At 41.7% G+C, this 23738-nt stretch overlaps 1 protein-coding gene and 1 pseudogene across 1 annotated transcript in view; one reads left to right on the plus strand and one right to left on the minus strand.

The window, feature by feature from the left end:
• Prkar2a (protein kinase cAMP-dependent type II regulatory subunit alpha) overlaps positions 1–23738 on the plus strand; it is a 56597-nt gene that overhangs the window by 5209 nt on the left and 27650 nt on the right. Inside the window, exons 2-4 of the mRNA XM_021206973.2 lie at positions 16915–16950; positions 19989–20041; positions 22828–22911. Coding sequence (XP_021062632.1) covers positions 16915–16950; positions 19989–20041; positions 22828–22911 — 173 coding nt within the window. The remainder of the gene's footprint in view (positions 1–16914; positions 16951–19988; positions 20042–22827; positions 22912–23738) is intronic.
• LOC110327775 lies at positions 15681–15875 on the minus strand (annotated as a pseudogene).

A 23738-nucleotide genomic window follows, 5' to 3' on the forward strand; every position in this document is an offset into this window, starting at 1 on the left:
ACTCACTTGGTAGACCAGGCTGGCCTCGAACTCAGAAATCCACCTGCCTCTGCCTCCCGAGTGCTGGGATTAAAGGCCTGCGCCACCAGGCCCGGCTCTGAATTTTCTTGATGATTAGGGATATGTTCAATGTTGCTGAGCCCTTGGATCCTATTTGTGCTTATGTTATAAAGATTACCCAGGTCAAGGGCTTGTCTCCAGGAAGACCGATCTGATTAGAGAGAGCTGATGTTTTAAGGCACCTTCACCACCACCATTACTACACTTTTTTTTTTGTAAGCATCTATCTTTATTTATTTTTAATACCCCCGCTGAGCTATCTTCCTGGCTCTCTACATTTTTTTTTCCTTTTTAAATGGGTAACGTATCTAGTTGACATCAAATGGAAATATGGGGAAAAATTACCAGTTCTCAGAAAATATTTCCCTTTTCCATAGTGGAGTGCTCCAGTCAGCTCTTTTTATATTTCAGTAAATTATTTTGTTCAACCAAAAGATTCTTACATACTGTGTTCACTTGTCATTTGTCATCATAAAAGCAAGGACAATTTTGTGACTTTTTTTGGCACATAGCTGGTACGTGTAGGGAAATTTATCCCTGAGTCGGAGTCCTAGTTTTCTTTTCCAGTTAAAGCTTTTTATATAAACTTGTTTAAAATTAAAAAAGAAAGTACAGTTTTTTTTAAACTTAAAGTTTCTTGTTTAAGCTATTTCCTCCCACAGTTAAAGAATGGGAGATAGCATGAGATAGCATGAGATAGTCTTCATATGATACAAAACAGGACAAGAACAAAGTACACAGAAAACCCATGAGCTTAATGCTCCACACACTTTTCTGGCCCACATGCAGGTGGAGTAAATGGTCCAAACCAGGACCGTGAGCCTGTTGCCTAGGTGATAGTCCTGGCCCCCAGGGTTAAGGAAGAAGGAATGGTTACTATTTGTCCATGGAAAGGGTTTGGTCCTGTAGTGGAGGTGGGTATTGGTGATGAACTTGTGTCTTCAAACCGTCCATGATGGTGAGACTTCAGGAAAACGTTGACATACCCACTTCCACTCCACTTGGCACCATGAAATAGGTGAGAACTTTGAACAGGCAAGCTCAGACCCCTGCCCAGGCTCTAGACACCATTGCGGGCAACTCCAACTCCACCGTGAGCGTGAGCCAGCCCAGCCTAACGGGCCCAGAAATCAGAAACCTGGGATGCAGATACCACCACCATCTTGGGCCTAGGGCTTTGTGTTTGTTTTTGTTTTGAGATGGTCTTGTGTACTTCCAAAAAAAGTCCCAGTTATGAATTTGCTGAGAAACCAAGGATGACCATTAAGAATATAGTGTTTTAAAGACTAGGGATTAGCTTGTTCACTTAAACTTATGGATTCCGTGCTTGGCCTTCCTTCTCACCAAAGTGTCCAAAAATCTTCAGCCTCCAGAAGCACTTGGTTTTCAAATCTTGTAGCAGCACAAAGCCCTGGTTACATCCTCATTTCTCTAAGTGTGCTTGCGTGGGAAAGAATCAGTAAGAGACTTGTTAAGGAGGGTGGGAGAAGGAGCTGGGGAGGGACAGTGACTCTTATTTTTAAATCATATGATAACAATCTCAGAATCACAATTTTAACAGTGTGATTAGAATTTAATTTTTCTTTAATTTTTTTTTCTCAGCACTCGAGAGGCAGAGGCAGATTGGTCTCTCTGAGTTGGAGGCCAGCCTGGTCTACAGAGTGAGTTCCAGGACAGCCAGCGTTACATAGTAGACTCAGTCTCAAAACAAACAAAACTCAAAAAAAAAACAAAAACCAACAACCTTTTCCCCCCCTAGGCCAGCAGCGTTCCAGGCCAGCCAGGCTATATAGTGAGACCTCGCTACCAAATATATATTTATATTTTTCTTAAGTTCTTCAGATATACTTCACTAGGGTAACTGGTTAAGAGTTCCTTTAAAATTTTGTTTTCTGTGTATGTTTTACTTGCAGGTGTGTCTTTGTACATGTATGTGCATGTCTGTGTAGTGCCACAGCTTCTAGATCCCCTGGGACTGAAGTTACAGTACATTGGTTGTGAGAGACCCTCCCTAAGGGTGCTAAGAGTCAAGCCCCAGCCCTCTAGAAGAACAGAGTCTAACTGCTTCTCTCCAGTCCCCAAAGACTTTTACTATATGCTTTAGGGATTGATTTAATTTTTTTTGTTTTTTTTTTTGTTTTTTTTTTTTTTTTTGTTTTTTGTTTTTTGTTTTTTCGAGACAGGGTTTCTCTGTATAGCCCTGGCTGTCCTGGAACTCACTTTGTAGATCAGGCTGGCCTCGAACTCAGAAATCCTCCTGCCTCTGCCTCCCGAGTGCTGGGATTAAAGGCGTGCATCACCACGCCCGGCCTTAATTTTTTTCTTAATTTCTTTAGGTTTATGTCTTTTTTTCTTTTTAGATTTTCAAGACAGGATTTCTCTGTGTAGCCCTAGCTGTCCTGGAACTCACTCCTGTAGACCAGGCTGGCCTGGAATTTACAGAGATCCTCCTGCCTCTGCCTCTGGAGTGCTGGGCATAAAGATGTGTGTACCACCACCCAGCTCCTTTTCAGTGTTTTGTTTTTGAGATTAGTTTTAAGATTATGTAGCCCTGGCTAGTCTTGAACTGGCTATGGAGATTACTCAAGTTTCAAGCTCCTCCTGCCTCTACCTCTTATGTGCTAGGATTATAGATATTCTATATCAAAAAGCCAATGATTATTCTTCTATTTAATGTTAAACTTGTATAATACATTTAAGTGGGTCTGAAGTCAAGTCTGTAGAAGAAGATATATTCACAGAAGACTGGCTATACCTTACAGCTTTCACTCACTCCTTCCCTTTCTGACTGATAACAGTGTTTTTCAGTTTTTGCAGCTTAAAAAGAAAAAAGTCAGATATGATTGTATGCCCCTTTTAATATTAGCAGGTGGATCTCCATGAGTTTGTAGTTAGCCAGCTCTACATAGGGAGTTCCAGGACAGCCAGGGCTACATAGAAAGACCTGCTTCAAAAATCTAAAATAACAACTAAGCAATTAATTCATGGTTTAAAGGGGAACCTGGAAAAAAAATAAACTCAAGTATCAGTGTGTTTTTCAGGTTAGATAACTGTGGTTGCCATGGGCAGAGAAAGTTAAGAACTACTGATATGAAGCTTTTGTTGTGGTGGTCTTAACAATTTACCTTTCCCCTTAAGAAGCAAAAAAGATGATATATAATCGTTTTGGTTTTTATAAATGCCAGACAATATACTACAGAGCTCTTCTCTAAACAGCCTTGTGTGAAGAACAGCCTTTATACAGTATGCATTTAACAAGTTCTCAGGTTATACTTCCACCCACTGGAATTAGAGAGTGCCAGTGTGTGATACAAGTTATGAGAGTTTTTTTTAAGCTATGATTGAGCAATTTAAATGAAGTCACTCTACATATTTATACCATTCTAAAGTTAACAAGTACTGAGTGACACATCATGAATACATGTATGCCTAGGGACCTGCATCTAATTGAATGATTCAGATTTACTAATTAGCTTGATGTGTCATTTCCTCTGAATTACTAGTGTATAATGTGTCTCAAGCTTTAATCACAAACTATGTGAAATTTTATTTTCAGTTATTTTAATTCTTGAGATGGCATATCACTGTGTAGCCCTGGGTGGTATAGAACTCACTTTGTAGACCAGGCTGTCCTCAAACAAGAAATCCACCAGCCTCTGCCTCCAGAGTGCTAAAATGAAAGGTATGTGCTACTACACCTGGCATAAAATTTTCTTTTCTTTTCTTTTCTTTTTTTCGAGACAGGGTTTCTCTGTATAGCCCTGACTGTCCTGGAACTCACTTTGTAGACCAGACTGGCCTCGAACTCAGAAATCCTCCTGCCTCTGCCTCCCGAGTGCTGGATTAACGGCGTGTGCCACCACACCAAGCTAAAATTTTATTTTCTTAAGATTTATTTTTATAAGCTGGGCAGTGGCGGCACATACCTTTAATCCCTGCACTGGAGAGGCAGAGGCAGGGGGATTTATTTTTATGTATTGATAACAGTGTTTTGCCTGCATGTATGTATGTATGTGTACCACATGTTTTTATGCATGCAAGCATGTGGAGGCTAGGAGAAGGCATGAGATTCCCTGAAATTGAATTTATAAAAGATTGTGAGGGTGTTGGGAATTGAACATGGGGCCTTCTGTAAGAGCAACAAGTGCTTTCTGACTGCTGAGCTCTCTCTTCAGCTATATGAAAATTTACTCTTTTTTTTTTAAATTTCTACCATGCCCATAAAAATGTATTACCCCCCCCCAACACACTTTTTTGAGACAGGATTTCTCTGTGTAGCCCTGGCTGTACTGGAACTCACTCTGTAGACCAGGCTGGCCTTGAATTCAGAGATCCACCTGCCTGTGCCTCCTGAGTGCTGGGATTAAAGGCGTGCGCCACCACTGCCCGGCTGGAAAATTTTTATTATTATTTTTTTTTGATGAAAATTTATTCTTAGAAAATGAAAGTGGTTTAATTTTTCTAATAAGGTTAGAGTGTGGGCAAGAAGGTTGAGCCAGTCAATGTATGTGCTTAAAAATATTTTTAAAGACAGTTTTACTCTACAACTCAGGCTACCAAGTCTGCCTTAGAAAATAAATACTTAATAGGTTCATATATGTTTACTCCCTGATAACTGATTTGTACTAATTTGCCCTGCTCCACAGCCACCCAGCCTCAGACTTTCCTTCTTGTTTGCTTTGTTTTTATGTTGGGAGTGGAATTCCAAGTCCGACACACACTAAGCACATACCGTCCACTCAGCTACACTCCCAACTGTGGTTTTTTTTTTTTTTTTTTTTTAAGATTTATTATGTTTATGAGTTCAATGTAGCTGTTTTCAGACACACCAGAAGAGGGCATTAGATTCTATTACAGATGGTTGTGAGCCACAATCTGTGGAATTGAACTCATGACCTCTGGAAGAGCACTGAACCATTTCTCCAGCCCTATTTTTTATTTCTAAGACAGGCCCTGGCAGGCTTAGCCTGGAACTTGTTATGGAAACAGGCTGGCTTTGAACTTGTAAGGGATTTGCTTGTCTTGCCTTTTAAGTGCTGTGATCATAGATAGGACTGTGCTACAATTCCCAGCTCTGTTTTCTTTCTCCCCTCCCCTCTCCTCTCCTGTCTTTCCTTCATTCTTTCTTTTCTTTCGATTCTCTTTCAGATTGCCCAGGCTGGCCTTGAACTTCTTCCTGATCCACTTGCCTCCACTATTTTAGGTTCTGGAATTCCAGGCACATTCATAGTACACAGATACACACCCAGACACAGCACCTGTACACATAAAATGGATAAAAATCAAAGCGAACAAAACAGGGTTGGAATCAGCAAAATACCATTAGCCAGAGGGAATAGAAGTGGCTAATAAAGACAGAAAGTGATTATTTGGAACCTGGTAGGTTTTGTTTCTAGATTTGGAGGGTTTTGTTTGTTTTTCCACTTCTGACTCAGTTTCTAGCCCACACTACATCTTGCTTCTGCCTTGACCAGTCAAGTTCTGTATTTAGATCCTGAAAAGTGCTCTGCCCTCATCCTGACCTGCTGTGAGAAGTGGTAGGAGACTTTGCTAGCACTGCCCCAGATGTGGCGACCCAGAAGAGTCAGGAGTTGTAGCACTGATGAGTTCTATCCTGGACTTGTTGAATGCAGGGCCAGCTCTCAGGGTTAGAATCCAGCTGACATCCAGCCAGCAGTGGGAGTGTGTCTGAAGAGGACACGAGTCATGAGTGAACCTTATCTTTTTATGTTTCTTCCTCTTCTTTATTTGTCTTCTCTGCCTGAAAGTGGCCTTCTCCCTCCTGTTTCCCTCTTACTTGACAGTGAATTGCTTTTTTTCTTTTAAATAAATCAACCAGTTCAAAGGTTCGTTTTCTGCCAAGCAACAACCCTATAAGGCAGGTGCTATTATTACCCTGTTTTTATAATGAGGAAACTGAGACTCAGAGGGTAAAGAGCTTGTTCAAGGTCTGTTTTTGCAACTGCACAGCTTGGCACCTGACCTGACTAGAGGCCATGAGGGGATAAAGGAAGGACAGGGGCCAGCAAGCTGGGGTTGATATGCTGTCAGACCCTGGGTGGACAGCACGTTGGGGAGGAGTTAGCTGTTCTCTGCAGCTGAGCAGCCTCAGGCTGCAAACATCCAAGACAAAGAAGCTGCAGTTACTAGTTTTACATACCGATCAGTTATGTTTGTACACACTTGGGCCAGAGGAAGGCTTTGTCAGTTCCCAGCCTGCATGGGTGGAAAGGTTTGCCAATTTCCCCTGGTTCTGAGGCCTTGCCCATGTCCACAGTACACATTCATTTGAGACTTCCTCTACTCCGCAAGGTCTGTAAGTAATTGAGGTGGCTCTGGGATTTGAACCCAAGCAGAGGGCTCAGATTTTATATCAAAACCGCCTTTGAGAAGGCAAATACTTACTATGTGAGTAGTGTTCACAGTGCTCTTTTCTAAACAAGAGATTTTATTTTTTTAATTTATTTTTCAGTTCTGTGAGTTGAACCCAGGGTCGTGTGGATACTCAAGGCCCTTTGGATTTTTTTCTTTTTTCAAAAAACAAGGGATATGATGACAAAGGTTTTCTCTTTCAGGACAGTGTCTGAAAAAGGGAACGTCACACGATTACTAATACATTCTCTTTTTTCTGGTTTTGTTAGAACTGTTGCATTAGGCACATTGCTGGCCCTTCTTGTGGTGTTGTGCTTCCTTGGGGATGCTGTAACCGGTTTCTTCCTGTGATAAACATTTGTGACCTTCCACTCCCCTGTGGAAGATTTCCATTTGCTCCTCACTGCTTTTTGTAGTTTTCGAGCCAAGCCGGAGCGCAAGCTTTTCTGTCTCCTGCTTGATACATTCCAGGGAAGGACCATGACGGGCTTGGCCTGGGTCAGGTTCCCACTCGGCAGTGTTACCTTACTGTGGCAGTGTTGAATCTACCCAGCATGGAGCATGTGTGCAGTCCTCTAGCTAAGTTAGAAGTGGGCAGCAGCACTGGGAAAGACTGAGAGGTCACTTGTGCAGCACAGGTCTCCAGTCTGAAGAAGAGGCTGTGCGGACGGCTCGCTAGGACAGAGGCTGTGCGGACGGCTCGCTAGGACAGAGGCTGTGCGGACGGCTCGCTAGGACAGCTGCTTTGGTTGACTCTTCCTCTGCTTGGGCTGTAACACTGGAGAATGAGAGCCTTCCGATCTGTAGGAGCTTTGTTGTTGTTGTTGTTGTTTTGGTTTTTTGTTTTTTCGAGACAGGGTTTCTCTGTGTAGCCCTGGCTGTCCTGGAACTCACTCTGTAGACCAGGCTGGCCTCGAACTCAGAAATCTGCTTGCCTCTGCCTCCCAAGTGCTGGGATTAAAGGCGTGTGCTACCACTGCCCGGCCTGTAGGAGCTTCTAATCCTTTGAGAGCAGCAGAAGTTGGGGACATTTAAATTTGCTCTGGATCAATAATTAGAATAATAGCATGGTAGAATTTATTTTTATTTATTTAAAAATATAAAATGTAGGGCAGGAGAGATGGCTCAGCGGTTAAGAGCACTGACTGCTCTTCCAGAGGACCGGAGTTCAATTCCCAGCAACCACATGGTGGCTCACAGCCATCTGTAATGGGATCCAGTGCCCTCTTCTGATGTGTCTGAAGACTGCTACAGTGTACTCACATATATTAAATAAATAAATAAATAAATAATCTTTAATATATATGTATATGTGTGTGTGTGTGTGTGTGTGTGTGTATGTATGTAACAGGCATGGTAGCTTACGCCTTTAATTCCAGCAGTCGGGGCAAAGGCAGGTGAATCTCTGTGAGTTTTAGGGCAAGTCTTGTCTACACAGAGAGTTCTAGAACAGCCAGAGCTATATAGAGAAACCTGTCTCAAAAACAAAAACAAACAAAAACCAGTAAGTGCATCTTTTATTCACCTGATGTAATTATTGTCTCAGGGGCTTATTGCCTCCATCTGCTAACCTAGCCTAGTCCTGGAAGCTTCTAGCCTCTGTATAGTCTAATCTAGACCATGCATGTTTTCAGCCTCTGAGACTTGCTGCTGAATAAGTTCATCCTTTCTAGTTCTTTCTGAGTTCTGGCTGGCTGATTCAATTCAGCTCTTCTGGCTCAAAACTCCTCTCCAAGCTGACTGATTTCAAACTGGCTTCTTTCTAGGCCTTTGATTGAATTGCTCTGCTTGGCCTCAAACTAACTCTAGCAATCTGTTCTAATCTTCTGGCTCCTTCTCATTCTCTGGCTTGTTCTGAGTTCACCTGTTCAGCTTGTTCTCCCTTTGCAACCTTTAAAACTCTCCTGGTAAAACTGTGTTTTTCCCTTCTTTCTGCACTGCCCCTTAAGTAACTTCCCTTTCCTCTCTTTTCTCATGAGACTTGGACATATCCTATTCTGTCAAGTCTTTTTCTGGTTCATCACTTTGTCTACCACTCAATTAGACATCACTTTCAAGTATGGATGCTTCCCTCTATAAACTAACTTTACCTTCATTGTTTGGGACTAAAGGTTTACAGTATGATCAAATATCCTGCAACAAAACCCCAGCACACACATATTCATACGAGAAACTCTCTGGTGTCAGATTTAGATGCTCACATCAGATAAATCCTGTCTTTAAGAGCAGTTGTCTGAGTTTCAGGCTCTTCTGCTTCACAGTATGGTGAAAAAAGAGTTGTGAGGAGTCTGTGATGATGCTTTTAAAATGTTTGGCAGGCCAGGTGTGATGGTACATGCACCTTTAATTCCAGGGTTACAGAAACAGAGGCAGGCAGATCTCTGTGAGTACTAGGACAGCTGGGGCTACATAGAGAGAGAGAATTGTCTCAAAAAAACAGAAAAGAAAAAGGCTGGCAATATTTGCACATGGTAAGACTAGAGAGATGGCTTGGTTAGTGAGGCTTGCTGCCAAACCTGAAGACCCAACTCGAGTTCAGTCCCAAGAACCCACATGGTGCAAGGAGAGAACTCAATCCTGCAATTTCTTTTTACCTCCAGACATATATACACACACAATAGACAAATAAGTGATAAGGGCTAGAGAGATGGCTCAGAGTTCTTGCTGTTCTTCCAAAGGACTCAGACTTGTTTTCTAGCACCCACTTTGGTGGCTCAAAACCACCTGTAACTCCACCTCCAGATCTTCTTTTGCATCTACATGTACCAGCACACATGTAGCATTCACTCAGCACACACAGAATACATAAACTAAACCTTTAACAGTATTTGAGTGAGCTTACAGGATAACAGCTCTGAGAATTTATTTACATATTTAAATTAAAATGAGGAGAGTATGTGGAAGCATGCCAGGGCTTATAGAAGGGGTCAGAGGCTAACCCATGAGATTCAGTTCCCTCTCACCAGGAGCAAACTCAAGTTGTCGGGCATGGTGGGAACTGCCTATATCCCCTGAGCTGTCTGACAGGGCTCTTAGTTTTCCCATTGAGATAGTGTCTGGTTAAGTTGCCCGGACTGACCTTGAATTTTGTTGGTAGCCTAAATAGGCTTTGAACGTCTAATCCTCAGAGTCCAGACGGCACAAAATTGCAGTCTTATACCAAGCTCCAGTTTCCTAGGCTTTGTTTCGTATCTTTAGTTTCTGTGTGTGGAGAGTTTTGTCCAGTTCGCCCACTGTGGGTAGCATAAGATTAGACAAGTTTTTGCTTTTTATAGTAGACAGCTGTGTTTACATGTTCAGAGTTTAAAATATTCGTGCCTATTTCAAAACTAAATTTTTTTGAGAACAGCAAAGAGGATTTCTGTATTATAAGCACATTATAAACAGAAATACTATGAACAGTCTCCCTGTATAGTGGGATGGCAGCTGCAGATCGGTTACTAGAGAGAACAATGCTGTAGGCCTCAAACCCACAGAGCTCCTCCAGTCTCTGCCTCCTGAGTCCTGGGGTTAAAGTCATGAATGACCACACCCAGCAAAATCAGCTTCTCTTCAAAGCTACTCTTCTGTATCCATGGATTCAGCTAACTTTTGGTTGAATATATTGAGTCATGTCCTACCCCAAAGATGAATATTTGTGATACTATGATTTAAAGTGAAATTATCTAACAAATATATACAAAAGATATGTAGTAACAATGACTAGAGGGGGGCTGTCAGTGTGCTTGCTATCAAGCCTGGTGACCTCAGTTTGATCTTCAGAACCTAGATAAAGGTGAAAGGAGAGAGCCAATGCCAAAGGGTTGACTTTTGACCTTCAGACACACATGGTGAAGTTTGCTTTTATTTTCTGTACCCTTACATACAATCATGGAGACACACACACACACACATTCTCATTTTCTCTCTCCCTCTCCCTCTCTCAGAAAGTTCTGTAGTATGTCAGGCTTTGAGGCTACATGGGCAAGCAAAGATAGACCTAGTTTTATCCTTTGGGGTAATGGTAGGAAGGGCGAGCACAATCAACCAAGTAAATGACTTAGATCGCTTAAGCGCTCTGCTGCGACATCACTTCTCTGAAGGGGAAGTACTTGGTTCTTGTAGAGAGCCTGTGACAGGAGTATAACCTGATCTGGAAAGTCAGTAAAGCTTCCTTTTCAGTGTCTTAAAGAGAAAAGTCTTAGTTTCAAAGGCTGCCATAGATGTTCACTGAATGTGGTGGTTTGAATAGTAATGGCTCTTATATTTGAATGCTTTGTCACCAGAGAGTGGTGATATTTGAGTAGGACTAGGAGGTGTGACCTTTTTGGAGGAAGTGTCTCACTGGGTTTAGACTTTGGGGTTTAGAAAGCCCATACTAGACCAAGTTCTCTTTCTTGCGGCCTACAGATCAGATATAGGAAACTGGATATTCTTGTCTGGATCTCACAGGACAGATATGACAGGTATGAGTGAGCTTTTGTTTGAAATTGTGAGCATTATTCAGATCTTTCAGGACAAGAGTAAAAGCAAGAAGAAGAGGGCCTCTGACTAACAGGCATGATGTCTAGAACACCCAGTGCCACAGGACTGGCAGACATGATACCTAGAACACCCAGTGCCACAGGACTGGCAGACATGATACCTAGAACACCCAGTGCCACAGGACTGGCAGACATGATGCCTAGAACACCCAGTGCCATAGGACTGGCAGAGGAGAGGGAACCTGCAAATACGGGAGAAATCCAGGCGTGTGGTGTGACCGAATGGAAACATGGAACTGGCGTTCAAGCTTTATTTTTCCTAGCAACCATCAAGGAGCTTGCACTTGAAATTTAATTTTTTTCTGACAATGTTCTATTGTTTCATTGTCTCAAAAGGCATAGCCGAGATTAGGTTGCTATAATTTTATTGTCTCCTAGTAACAAGAAAAGCATTCAGTACTTTTATAGAATCGCGCTACCAGTGTGAAGTGTCGTTTCTGTTTCCTACTGCTTGGAGCCTATTGTCAAGCTGCTAGAGACAGTCTGCCTAACGCTGGAGAGAAACACTCAAGCAAGCCGAGGCGGCTCCCGCGTCTCTCTGTTGAGCTGGTAACATGCCGGCAGGACCCATGAAGGCATGAGCTGCATCTCACCAGGAAGATTATACTGCCTAAGACGCAAACATTAGAAAGCTATAGTATTTAAAGTAGAGATAGACATATTCCTGAAGGGATAGAGTAAAACAGGTCAGAGTAAGGGACAATGACAAAAGGAAAGAGTTGAGTGGTTTGCATTGGCTAAAATGACAGATCCTTCTTATGGAGGGAAGCCTACAGTCAGCTGGGTCGATAGAGGGGCAGTCCTTGAATGTGCTCTGGTAGATTTTATTTGTTTGTTTGTTTGTTTTGTTTGTTTTTTCAAGACAGGGCTATCCTAGAACTCACTCTGTAGAACAGGCTGGGCTCAAATTCAGAAATCCGCCTGCCTCTGCCTCCCAAGTGTTGGGATTAAAGGGATGCACCACCACTGCCCAGAGGATTTTTGTTTGTTGTGGTTTTTATTCTTTAACCTCAGAGCCATCTCTGGCTCTTATCACAGACACCAGAAGAGAGCATCAGATCCTATTACAAATGGTTATGAGCCACCATGTTGTTGCTGGGAATTGAACTCAGAACCTCTGGAAGCGCAGTCAGTGCTTTTAACTGCTGAGCCATCTCTCCATCCCTAGATTTTTGGTTTTTTAAAAAGATGTATTTATTGTATGTGTATGAGCATTTTGCCTGCATCACGAGTGTGCAGGTGCCTCTGGAGGCCACAAGAGGGTGTTAGAACATTGGAAACTGGAGTTACAGACAGTTGGGAGCTGCCAGGTGCTGGGAATTAAACCCAGGTTCTCCTGAAGAGAAGAATTCTTAACCCTCAGCCATCTCTCCAGGCACTGTGCTGAGGTAGGGTAGATTTCTAAGTAGTTAGTGGGGGTAGAGGGTGGGGTGGGGCTGATTACAGAATACAGAGGTAACCTTTTGTCCTCAGCTAATGTCAAATGACTAGAGTTAAATCCATATATAGCTACTTTTCATAAAAATTTAAATGTGAAAATGTTATGTACTTTTGTAGTTTACATTCAGCGAATATACAAACATTAGGAGCTGTTTATAGTTGGGTAATGGTGGCACATACCTTTAATCCTAGTACTTGGGGGCCAGAGACAGGTGGATCTTGGTGACTTCAAGGCCAGCATGGTCTATAGGACAGCCAGGGCTACACACACACACAAACCTTGGTCTTGAAAAATAAAAAGTAGGAAGAAAGAAAAGAGAAGAAAAGAGAAGAGAAGAGAGGTGGTTACAATATGCTACCAATGCTTGGGAGGGGAGGAAGGAAAATCAGGAGTTCAAGGCCAGCTCTGTTTACATGAGACCCTGTTTCAAAAAACAATGACAAAAATTAAGTAAGAACAGCTCTGGATTTATCTGTGACTTTTTCTGCAGAGGTTCAAGCACTTCTTCACTTGTTTTTATGAAGGAGGAGAACTAAAAGGCGATTAAAATTGAAGATCTATATAAATATTTACAACTGATATATACTTTTCATATATCAAGTCAACCCAGAACATTCTAAAACTGCAGATTCTCCTTTTCCTTGAAAGTTTGAGTTTGTTTTGTTTTGCAAATGAAGTGCACAATAGAGCAATAAGAGAATGGAAGGAATATTGGCTTTGTACTTGTTTGCATGTTTCCTCATCTGGGAAACAGATAATACTGCCTGTCTGAGAGGTGGCTTCCAGTAAGATTCAGTATATTATTAATGTCCAGTCTTGGACATCAGGGCTCATGGGGTAGCAAAGTTCCTGTGGACAGGCCTCTTCCAACACGAAGTGCGCTTGCTGCCTTGGGCCACCTGACCTTTCTGGAGCTCAGCTCCATGTCTACCCTCTTCAGCACTAGCTCACTTTTGTCTTCTGAAAGTTGAGGGCATTAGAATATGATGGTTAGTTTTGATTGTCAACTTGGCAACAAAGAATCACCTAGGAAGAGTCTAAATGAGAGACTTTCTAGGTCATCCTGACCTGCGGAAAACTCTCTAGAATGCTTTAATTGATGTAGGAAGACCCAGCCTAAAAGCCAGCTCAGTATTTCCTGGGTTTGAATCTTGAACTGTATAAAAAAAGAAAGTGAGCTGAATACAAGCATGCATGGTTTCCTTGTCATCAATCTTGACTGGATGTGACTGGATGCTTCAAGTTCCTGCCTTGACTTCTCCACAACAGTAGACTGTAGCCTAAAACTGTAGCCAAGTGAACCATCCTCCAGGAAAGTTGCTTTTGGTACAGCAACAGAAAAGAAACCACTTCAGTGCATGACCACGTTTGCTATTTCTTTTTGTTTGTTTGTTTTATTTGTTTGTTTTTTCAAGACAGGGTTTCTCTGTGTAGCCCTGGCTGCCCTGGAATTCACTTTGTAGACCAGACTGGCCTCGAACTCAGAAATCCACCTGCCTTTGTCTCCCGAATGCTGGGATTAAAGGCATGTGCCACCATGCCCAGCATGTTTGCTATTTTTAATAGGCAGGGAAATGTTCCTGGCACTAAAAGCATGGAACTTGCTATGCAGACCACACTGATCTTGAACTCACAGTATCTATGTGCCTTTGCAAACTCCCTATTGTTGAGACTAAAGGTTTGTGCCACCACACTCTGCCTAGCACTAAAGTTTTTAACTGTAGATTGTAAGGTCTGGTCCATCAGCTTCTGGGTCTGGCCAAGGTACCTGGGTGCTTCACAATCAATTGGGAAATGTATCTATGGGGAAACAGGACATCGGCCACAATCTTTCCATTCTTGTCTTCAATGTAGCAGAGGTGGGACAGGAAAATCTATGATAGATAGTGTTTCCTGTAAAGGCAGATGAGTTTGTAGCATTCATGTTCATCAGGCCGTGTGTTCTAGCATTTAGGATTGCAGATAATCATAATAGTGGCATGTAGAGTCGAGAGCCTGTCAGACTGCTGAAAACAGAGAGGATGTTGTCTGCTTGAAGATGTACCATGCCTCCAGGAATTGAGTTTAGCAACCAAAGCCACGGAGCTAGATGGTGGAGCTGGGGCAGGATGACAGAATCCCTCAAGTAACTTGGTTAGGAGGTGTAGGTGATCAAACCTAGGAACTCACACTGCTGTGCAAGCACTTACCAGACAAGCTCTGTTTGTACAAGCACTTACCAGTCAAGCTCTGTTTGTGCAAGCACTTACCAGTCAAGCTCTGTTTCTAGAGCCCAGTTTCTCCCTTTAGAGAGTGGGAATGTCATTTGTCTTTTAAAATGTACTTTTTAATTCTTGACCCTCCTCCCTTTTTCCCAGTGTTAAGGATTGAACCCAGGGCCTGTCAGATGGAGGACAAGTGTTCCTGCCATAATTTCTGGTCTGTGCTTTGTTTGGTTTTGTTTTTAGAGATAGGGTCTTGGTGTATAACCCAAGTTGGCTTCAAACCTGTAATACTCCTACCTCAATTTCTTTTCTTTTTTTTAAAGATTTATTTATTTATTATATGTAAGTACACTATAGCTGTCTTCAGACACTCCAGAAGAGGGCGTCAGATCTTGTTACGGATGGTTGTGAGCCACCATGTGGTTGCTGGGATTTGAACTCCGGACCTTTNAGACACTCCAGAAGAGGGCGTCAGATCTTGTTACGGATGGTTGTGAGCCACCATGTGGTTGCTGGGATTTGAACTCCGGACCTTTGGAAGAGCAGTCAGGTGCTCTTACCCACTGAGCCATCTCACCAGCCCCTTACCTCAATTTCTCAAGCACTGAGTTTACATGCATGTACTACCATATCCAGATATATTTTCATCATTTTTTTCATGTGTATGAGTATTTTGTCTGGTTGTATGTATGTGTACCACATGTGTACCTAGTGCCTACAGAGGCCAGAAGAGGGCATCAGATCTCATGGAATTAGAGTTACATATTTCTGTGAGCCATCGTGTGGATGCTGGGAATTGAACCTGGATTCTGGGAGAGCAGCCAGTGCTCTTAACTGCTGAGTCATCTCTCTGGTGCCATATGTATTTTTTTTTCAAGTCATTGTATCTTTAATAACCTGGCATGTAAGAGAGAAAAATATTGTTCCTTTTGCGGGTGAGGCCCAGCAGTATAGACTCATTCACGTGGTGAGTGAGATAGGATTCCAAACAGCATGGGAAGGCTTCAAGGCTTACAGAGAGACACACTTTGTTGCTAATAATCAGCCAAGGCACAAGCAGCATAAAAGATTAACGAGCCCTCAGAGGACAGGACGCGGTGGCTGGGTCATGAGCACCTTGAAGCGTTTCTTGGTGGTGATTTGGTGTCTTGAATATTTGTCATCTGGAGAGAACCGAGCAGGATGGGCCGAGCAAGTCTGTTATCCCATAGCGTCAAATTTCTTCAGCATATAGACGCGATCGCCCTGCTCATTGATGTAATACTGGAGAAACATGACTGCCCTCAGCTGAAAGATGCCCCGTACGTTTACTGCCAGCAGCGTTTACCTGGAGTGTGCAGCCTCAATCGCGTGCGCCAACAACTGCCATGTGTATTTTTATAGTCACAACTTTATTTATTGTCAGGGGCAGGTATACAATACTCAGCACATATATGGAGGTCAGAGGACAACTTCCCAAGACTTCTTTTTTTCTACCACATGGGTTATAGGAATGGAATTTAGGTCACTGGGCTTGGTGACAAGCACCTTTCTTTATCCAGTAAGATTTATTTTATTTAAATTGGGGCTAGAGAGATATTTTAGCAATTAAGAGCACTGACTGCTCTTCAAAAGGACTTAATTTCAATTCCTAGCACTCAGTTGGTGGCTCACAATGGTCTGAAACTCCAGTTCGAGGGCACTCTTCTGGACTCTATGGGCACCAGGTAGCCACATGATGTATAGATATACATTGAGACAAAATACCTATACACATAAAACATAAAATCTCAAAATAAAATTTAAATTATATTTATAATTTAATATATGTGAATATATGTAAGTATAAGTTCCCAATTATTTTTAGCTACATTCACTTCATGCACTCAGATGCCCATGGAAGCCTGAGGAGGACAGGAGTGGGAGGTGCCCAGTGTCATCCTCTAGAACATTGAAGTTGTTATTATTATTATTATTATTATTATTGTTATTTTTGAGACAGGGTTTCTCTGTGTAGCCCTGACTGTCCCGGAACTCACTCTGTAGACCAGGCTGGCTTTGAATTCAGAAATCTGCCTGCATTTGCTTCCCAAGTTCTGTGATTAAAGGCGTGCACCAACACTGCCAGGCCACATTGAAATTATAAGGGGCTTTTTTTTTTTTTTATGATCATGTTGAGCAACAATAATTTGTGGTCAAATACAGAATAGTGTGGACTGACCTGCTATTGATTTTGGGGTGCTTAGTTCTATTATCAGAGGTCTTTGCTAGAAGTGGGGATAAGAATAGAGGCATGTAATGTAATGATGACTAATTTTTTTTTTTCTTTTTTCAGTTCCGGTTCCTAGCAAATTTACTAGACGAGTATCAGGTATGTGTTCTCTTTTATGATATACTGCTCAAGTCCTATTTTAAGATATGAATATCTTAAGTGGTCATAATTCATCTCTAATCTGAAAAGATAAACTTACAGTATTTTATATTTAATATATGTGTACATATATACATATATGTATATATACACACACACATATATTATACTAAAAGTAGAACTATCAGTGATTCCTTCATTCTGAGTAAATGTGTACATATATTATTAAATTTGCTGTCTTTGTATCTGTCTCATAAGAATTTTCTATATTTAAAAGTAGAAAATTATTTCCAAAAGTGATTTTTCATTTTACTATTTTTAGCATCCTAGATTATACTGCCATTAAATTTTCTCATGATTTTTAAAGTCACTTGACTTCTGTCTTCAGTTAAAACATGGGAAGTGGTATTCTCTGGTGAAAGACTGACATTTTCGTGCTCTTTTTAGAGGCAGTGTATAGATAAGGCTGCAGGGGAAATGTATCCCAAATATGTCTTTTTGTTTTTCACTACTATCTTAAGAATAAGCAATTTAGCTGCAAACAGAGCTTTAGTTCATCTGATGGTCTTCTAGTTGTTAATAAAAATTAATGCTTTCAGAATCCAGAACATCAATGTATATGCTTGTCTGTGAATTACATGCATGCCTGGTGCCAAGATGGCCAGAAGAGGGTGTTGCTCCTTTGGAAACGTAGAGAACGTTCTGAGGTGCCATGCTGGTGCTTGGGATTGAACCTGGTTCCCCCAGAACAGCAGTACTTTTACGCACTGAACTCTCCCCAGCTCCCCACATTTTTTTTTTTTTTTTTTTTTTTACATCAAGTCACGTTCCTTAGTAAAATGATTCAGAATAATTCTTCTTCTTCTTCTTCTTTTCTTTATTTACATTTCAAATGTTGTTCCCTTTCCTAGTTTCCCCTCTGAAAATCCCCTATCCCCCCCCCCCCCCCCCACCTCCCCCCCCCCCNGAACTCACTCTGTAGACCAGGCTGGCCTCGAACTCAGAAATCCACCTGCCTCTGCCTCCCAAGTGCTGGGATTAAAGGCGTGCGCCACCACACCCGCTTCACATTATTTTTTTAAATAAGTTTTCTGTTGGTGGTGGTGGTAGTCTTTCCCTGTGGTTTTATTTTAGACTGGGACTGATTGTGTAGCCCAGGGATGGATTCATGATTTTTGTTTTATTGACTGATTGATTGATTGACTTTGAGACAGGGTTTCTCTATGTAGTCCTGGCTGTCCTAGAACTAACTCTGTAGACCAGGTTGGCCTCAAACTTAGAGATGTACCACTACTGTCCAGTTTGGATTCATAAATGTTTAAAGCACTGCTTTCTTTTTTGGGGAGGTCGGGGGGAAAAGGCTCTTGCTATGTAGCCTAGGCTCGTCTTAAACTCATGGCAGCCTTCCTGTCCTTAGCCGTTTGGGTTCTAGAATGCAAGCATACACTACCATACCTCTTCTAACTGCTACTTTCTTGATACAGTCTCAATTAGTGTTAACTATCTTTGAAATATGACTTATCAATTTCAAAATTTCATTCATCAAAAATAAAAAGGAGCTGGGCAGTGGTGGCGCATGCCTTTAATCCCAGCACTTGGGAGGCAGAGGCAGGCGGATTTCTGAGGCCAGCCTGGTCTAGAGAGTGAGTTCCAGGACAGCCAGGGCAACACAGAGAAAACCAAAAATAAAATTAAATTAAAAAAAAATAAAAGGAAAAGAAAACAGACTTCATATATACGTTGAGGCTTTAAAACACATTAAGCAGAGATCTTTGTGTTAATGTCTGTGTGTCTATGCAGTGAGTTTTGGCTGCTGATGACTGACAGGCTAGTTCATTGGGAATCCGGTACTGTGTCAGTTATTTATTTATTTTTAAAGATTATTCATTTACTTGTGTATATGAGGACTCTATCTTCATGTACACCTGCATGCAGAAGAGGCCATCAGATCCCATTACAGATGGTTGTGAGCCACCCACTGGTTGCCGAGAACTGAATGCAGGACCTATGGAAAAGCAACCTCACCTCTTACCCACTGAGCCATCCCTCCTGCTCCAGTTATTTATGTTAAGTGATTATCTACTAAGTAGCACTGCCATGTAAGCTTACATGTTTACAATGTAATAAAATAACATGTCACTAACAGTCGCTTAGTATAATTTAGAAATCTAGTGACAAACTGAATTATGCCTTCCCACCAGATCTATACATTGAAGCCATACCAATAGGAATACAGCCTTTTTTGTTGTTGTTGTTTTTTGTTTTGTTTTGTTTTGTTTTTCGAGACAGGGTTTCTCTGTGTAGCTCTGGCTGTCCTGGAACTCACTTTGTAGACCAGGCTGGCCTTGAACTCAGAAATCCGCCTGCCTCTGCCTCCCAAATGCTGGGATTAAAGGTGTGCGACACCATGCCCGGTGGAATACAGCCTTTAAAGGAGTTATGAAGGTCAAAAAAAAAAAAAAAAAAAAAAAAAAAAAAGGACTTTTGTCCTTATAAAAAAGAGGAAGGGAGTTGGGGAGATGGCTAGCCTGGAGCATGCTTGTGATGAAAGTTTGAGAAACTGATGGTCCCTAGCACCCACATAAAGTTTTAAGTGTGGCAGCACACATATATGTCAGTGCTGGGAAGGTGGAAGATAGGTGAATTCATGCAGCTCACTGGCCAGGCAGCCTAACTGAAAATGTGAGCTCCAGGTTCAGTTAAAGACTATCCAAACACAGTAAGGCAGAGGCTGGCGTGGTGGAACATGCCTTAGTCTCAGGACTCAGGAGGCCCATGTAGATGAATCTTTGAGACCAGCTAGAGCTAAATAGGGAGACCCTGTCTGAAATACAAACATAGATACTTGATGGATGGGTGGGTGGATAGGAAAATAGATAGATGGATAGGCAGACAGACAAATGGATGGGATGTAGAGTAATGAAAAAGGAACCTCTGGCACACATATGAACATATGCATACACATGACACCATACTTTCTCTTTTTTCTAAAATCACACATTTTATAACTTCCATTTTTTCCTCTCTCCAATATTTAGTCTGTGCAGAAACGTTTAACCCTGATGAAGAAGAGGAGGATAATGATCCAAGGGTAAGAACTAAAGCTAAAGTGCTATATAAAATTATATTTTCTTTTTCTTTTTTTTTTTTTATATTTATTTATTTATTTAATGTAAATACACTGTAGCTGTCTTCAGACACTCCAGAAGAGGGCATCAGATTTCGTACTGGATGGTTGTGAGCCACCATGTGGTTGCTGGGATTTGAACTCTGGACCTTTGGAAGAGCAGTCGGCGCTCTTAACCAGCCCCCAGAATTATATTTTCTATTATTCTCTTCTACTACATGCCTCATATAAACCCCTGATAGTGGAAGTAAGAGTGAATTAAAATCTCCTATGAGTCACATGCTCTCACACACAGACCCTCGCTTCTCATATCCGCATGCCTGTGTGAGAGTGGGTATAGACTGTAAAACCAAACAGGCAGCCACAAGAGAGGAGCAAGAAAAAGGCTGAGAGGAAAACTGAGGAGGGTGCAGGAGGACTTCTGCATCCTGAAGACAGAAATGAAAAGGAGGGTACTGAGGGTTCAAAGGTCAAGTAGGGGAGAGGAAGAAAAGGGGATTGAAGAAGAGAGGAAGGAAGAGAAAGAACAAAAACAAAATTTGCATGAAAAATACCAAAGGAAACTTAATGTTTTGTGACCAATAAAAGTAAAATTTAAAAATATCTATGGGATCCCACTCTTTTATACGATAGATTGAAACCAACTCTGGTTGAGGGTTTGGTGAGGAGCCCCTGACTGGCCTAGGCCTTAGTCAGGTGGCACAGTCAGGTTCAGCAGTTACTAGGGAAAGCTCTCCCCAAAGATACACAATTGGAGATCATTACATTGTTGTAATAGTGAAACATGAAAAAAACCTAAAACGAGTCTTAAGGAATACAATTTCCTATGCAACTGTATGGAGTTGCTTCCCTCTTCCCACCTTTATGTGGGTTCCAACCAGGTCCACAGAAGCAGCCTTACCTGTCAAGCCAGCCCCTCCTGTTGCAAATTTAACCTATTTATTTCTGGTAAAAAAAAAATGTTTAGAAAGTAACTTAATAGGCCTCTTAATTATAATATCATTAAGTTGTAATGTTTCTTTTTAGATCAGCAAACATTTTTGTCTGTAATAATGGTTATAGTTTTAAAGCACCTACTAAATGAATTTAAGGTATTGTTTTTAGAGATCCTGCATATATTATTTAACTCTTAGACAACTAGTTTGTAAATACTACTGTTAGTTTTTGGTTTTTTGGTTTTTTGAGACAGGGTTTCTCTGTATAGCCCTGGCTGTCCTGGAACTCACTCTGTAGACCAGGCTGGCCTCGAACTCAGAAATCCGCCTGCCTCTGCCTCCCAAGTGCTGGGATTAAAGGCATGCGCCACCATGCCCAGTACTACTGGTATTGTTAATAGTGTTATTGTTGATGGTTAAGTGTAGCTTACATAGCTGTTGTTAATTACCATCTCCACGTAGATGTCAGAAGACAATATGGACTGATTATTTTCTTTAAAGGTACTCTTTCTAGGCTGGAGAAATGGCTTGGTGGTTAAGAGCACCTGCCACTCTTGCAGAGAACCCACGTCCAGTTTCCAGCACCCATACCAAGTGGTTCTTAACCACCTTATAATTCCAGCTGCTTTGGGGGATTGTCCATCTCTGGCTTCTGTAGGCACCTGCACTTATATGCACCTACCACACACTGACACACACATACACATAATTTAAAATGAAAGTTTAATAGGCTCTGTGTTCAAAATAGATCCAAACTTCTCTGCTTCTTGGTACCTGCATGGTTACCACCCAGGTGGAAACAACCACTGTTGGGACTGCAGTAGTGTAAGCTCCCGGCTTCTTCTCTATTCCTGCCTTCCTGTAGGCCTAATTTTTTGTTTTGTTTTGTTTTGTTTTTTGGTTTTTCGAGACAGGGTTTCTCTGTGTAGCCCTGGCTGTCCTGCAACTCACTTTGTAGACCAGGCTGGCCTCAAACTCAGAATCTGCCTGCCTCTGCCTCCCAAGTGCTGGGATTAAAGGCGTGCGCCACCACCGCCCAGCTCCTATAGGCCTAACTTAACAGCCAGTGTGATCCTTCAGCTATTAAACCTGTCCCTGAGTTGTCCTCCATGAGTTTGGATATATCCCTCCCTACTGAGTGGTTCTGATCTTTCTGTGTTAGCCTCGTCTCTCAGTTACTTGTCAGATCTGCTACCCATCCTCACCCCATAGAATGCCTGGTTCTTCCCACAGCAGCCTCGCCACTCACTCTCAGGTGGCACTGCTTGAGATCTTAGCACCGTTGTCGCCATCCAGACATGAGCACACCATCATACTTCCCTCCCCGGCCTACTGACTGTCCTTAATCATGTCAGTTTCCAACATGTTCTATGTTTGTAGGCTCTGAGGGCAAACGTTTTATCTATGTGTTCACTGTTGTCTCCAGAGTTAGCACAGTGCCTGTAACTGGGTAGATGTTCAATATTTATTGAAGGAACAGGTTATAACTCTCTGTTGTCCAGATGAGAATCGGGAAGCTGCCAGGGGACAGATGATGATGCAGCAACACAGACAGCAGATGACTCTAGAGTTGTGCTTCTTACTCCTGGATTCCATTGCCTTTCCATAGCAGTACACTGCTTGCTGTTTTTGTAGAATTAGAATTGTAATACATACATACATACATACATACATACATATATTACATACATATATTGCATACATACATACATACTCTGGTTTTTTCTCACTTTTTAGGAAAACAGTTGTTAATTTTTAAATGGGTGATTTATAAATGCAATAAAATAATTGTCTTGACTTTATTTCAATTGACAGGTGGTTCATCCCAAAACTGATGAGCAGAGATGCCGGCTTCAGGAAGCTTGTAAAGATATTCTTCTTTTCAAAAACCTTGATCAGGTAACATTGATTTTTAAAAAATATTTTTGTTATAATGATACTTTAACTTTTTTCCTATTTGGCATTTAATCAATTTTTTAGCTGCAGTTGAATTAGATTTATTTACACATTCAGATTTATTTATTTACAAGAAATCCTTTTATTTTGTTGATCACTATAGTGAAGATATGGTTTTATTTTTGTTTTGTTTTAAGACAGGGTCTTACTATAAAGCTTTAGGTAGCAGTGAAACTCCCCATGTAGACCACCCCAGCCACAAACTCAGAGAGATCCATTTTCTCCTGCCTTCTGAGTGCTGGGATTAAAGTCATACACTACAACACCCACTAAAGGCATGATTTTAAAATGCCTTTAATTATACTAGTGATTTAGATGTAGCTAAGGTATACCACCATGAAATGCCAAGGTAACCTGATCCTGGCTTTGTTTGGAGGATCTAAATTTGTTTGGCAAAGGAATTGATTTCCCTAGGGAAGCTGCTATGTGTTTCTCATCACCATAGTGGGTAATCCACTCCATGTGTGGTTGTTTCCTATGCGTCATATGGAGGGCTTCTCTGGTAATGGCTTCAAGTTCTGTGTATCTACAGGGTTTCGAATTAGATGTGTGACCAGGTGTCTCTTGCAATCTGTGTGTGTGTGTGATGTGTGTGGTATGTGTGGTGCGTGTGTGTGTGTGGTGTGTTTGTGTGTGTGTTTGTATGTGTGTGATGTGTGGTATGTGTGCTTGTGTATATGTGGTGTGTGTGTGTGTGGTGTGTGTTTGTATGTGTGTGATGTGTGGTATGTGTACTTGTGTATATGTGGTGTTTGTGTGTGTGTGTGTGT

Source organism: Mus pahari, chromosome 10 (assembly GCF_900095145.1).
Source record: "Mus pahari chromosome 10, PAHARI_EIJ_v1.1, whole genome shotgun sequence".
NCBI lineage: Eukaryota > Metazoa > Chordata > Mammalia > Rodentia > Muridae > Mus > Mus pahari.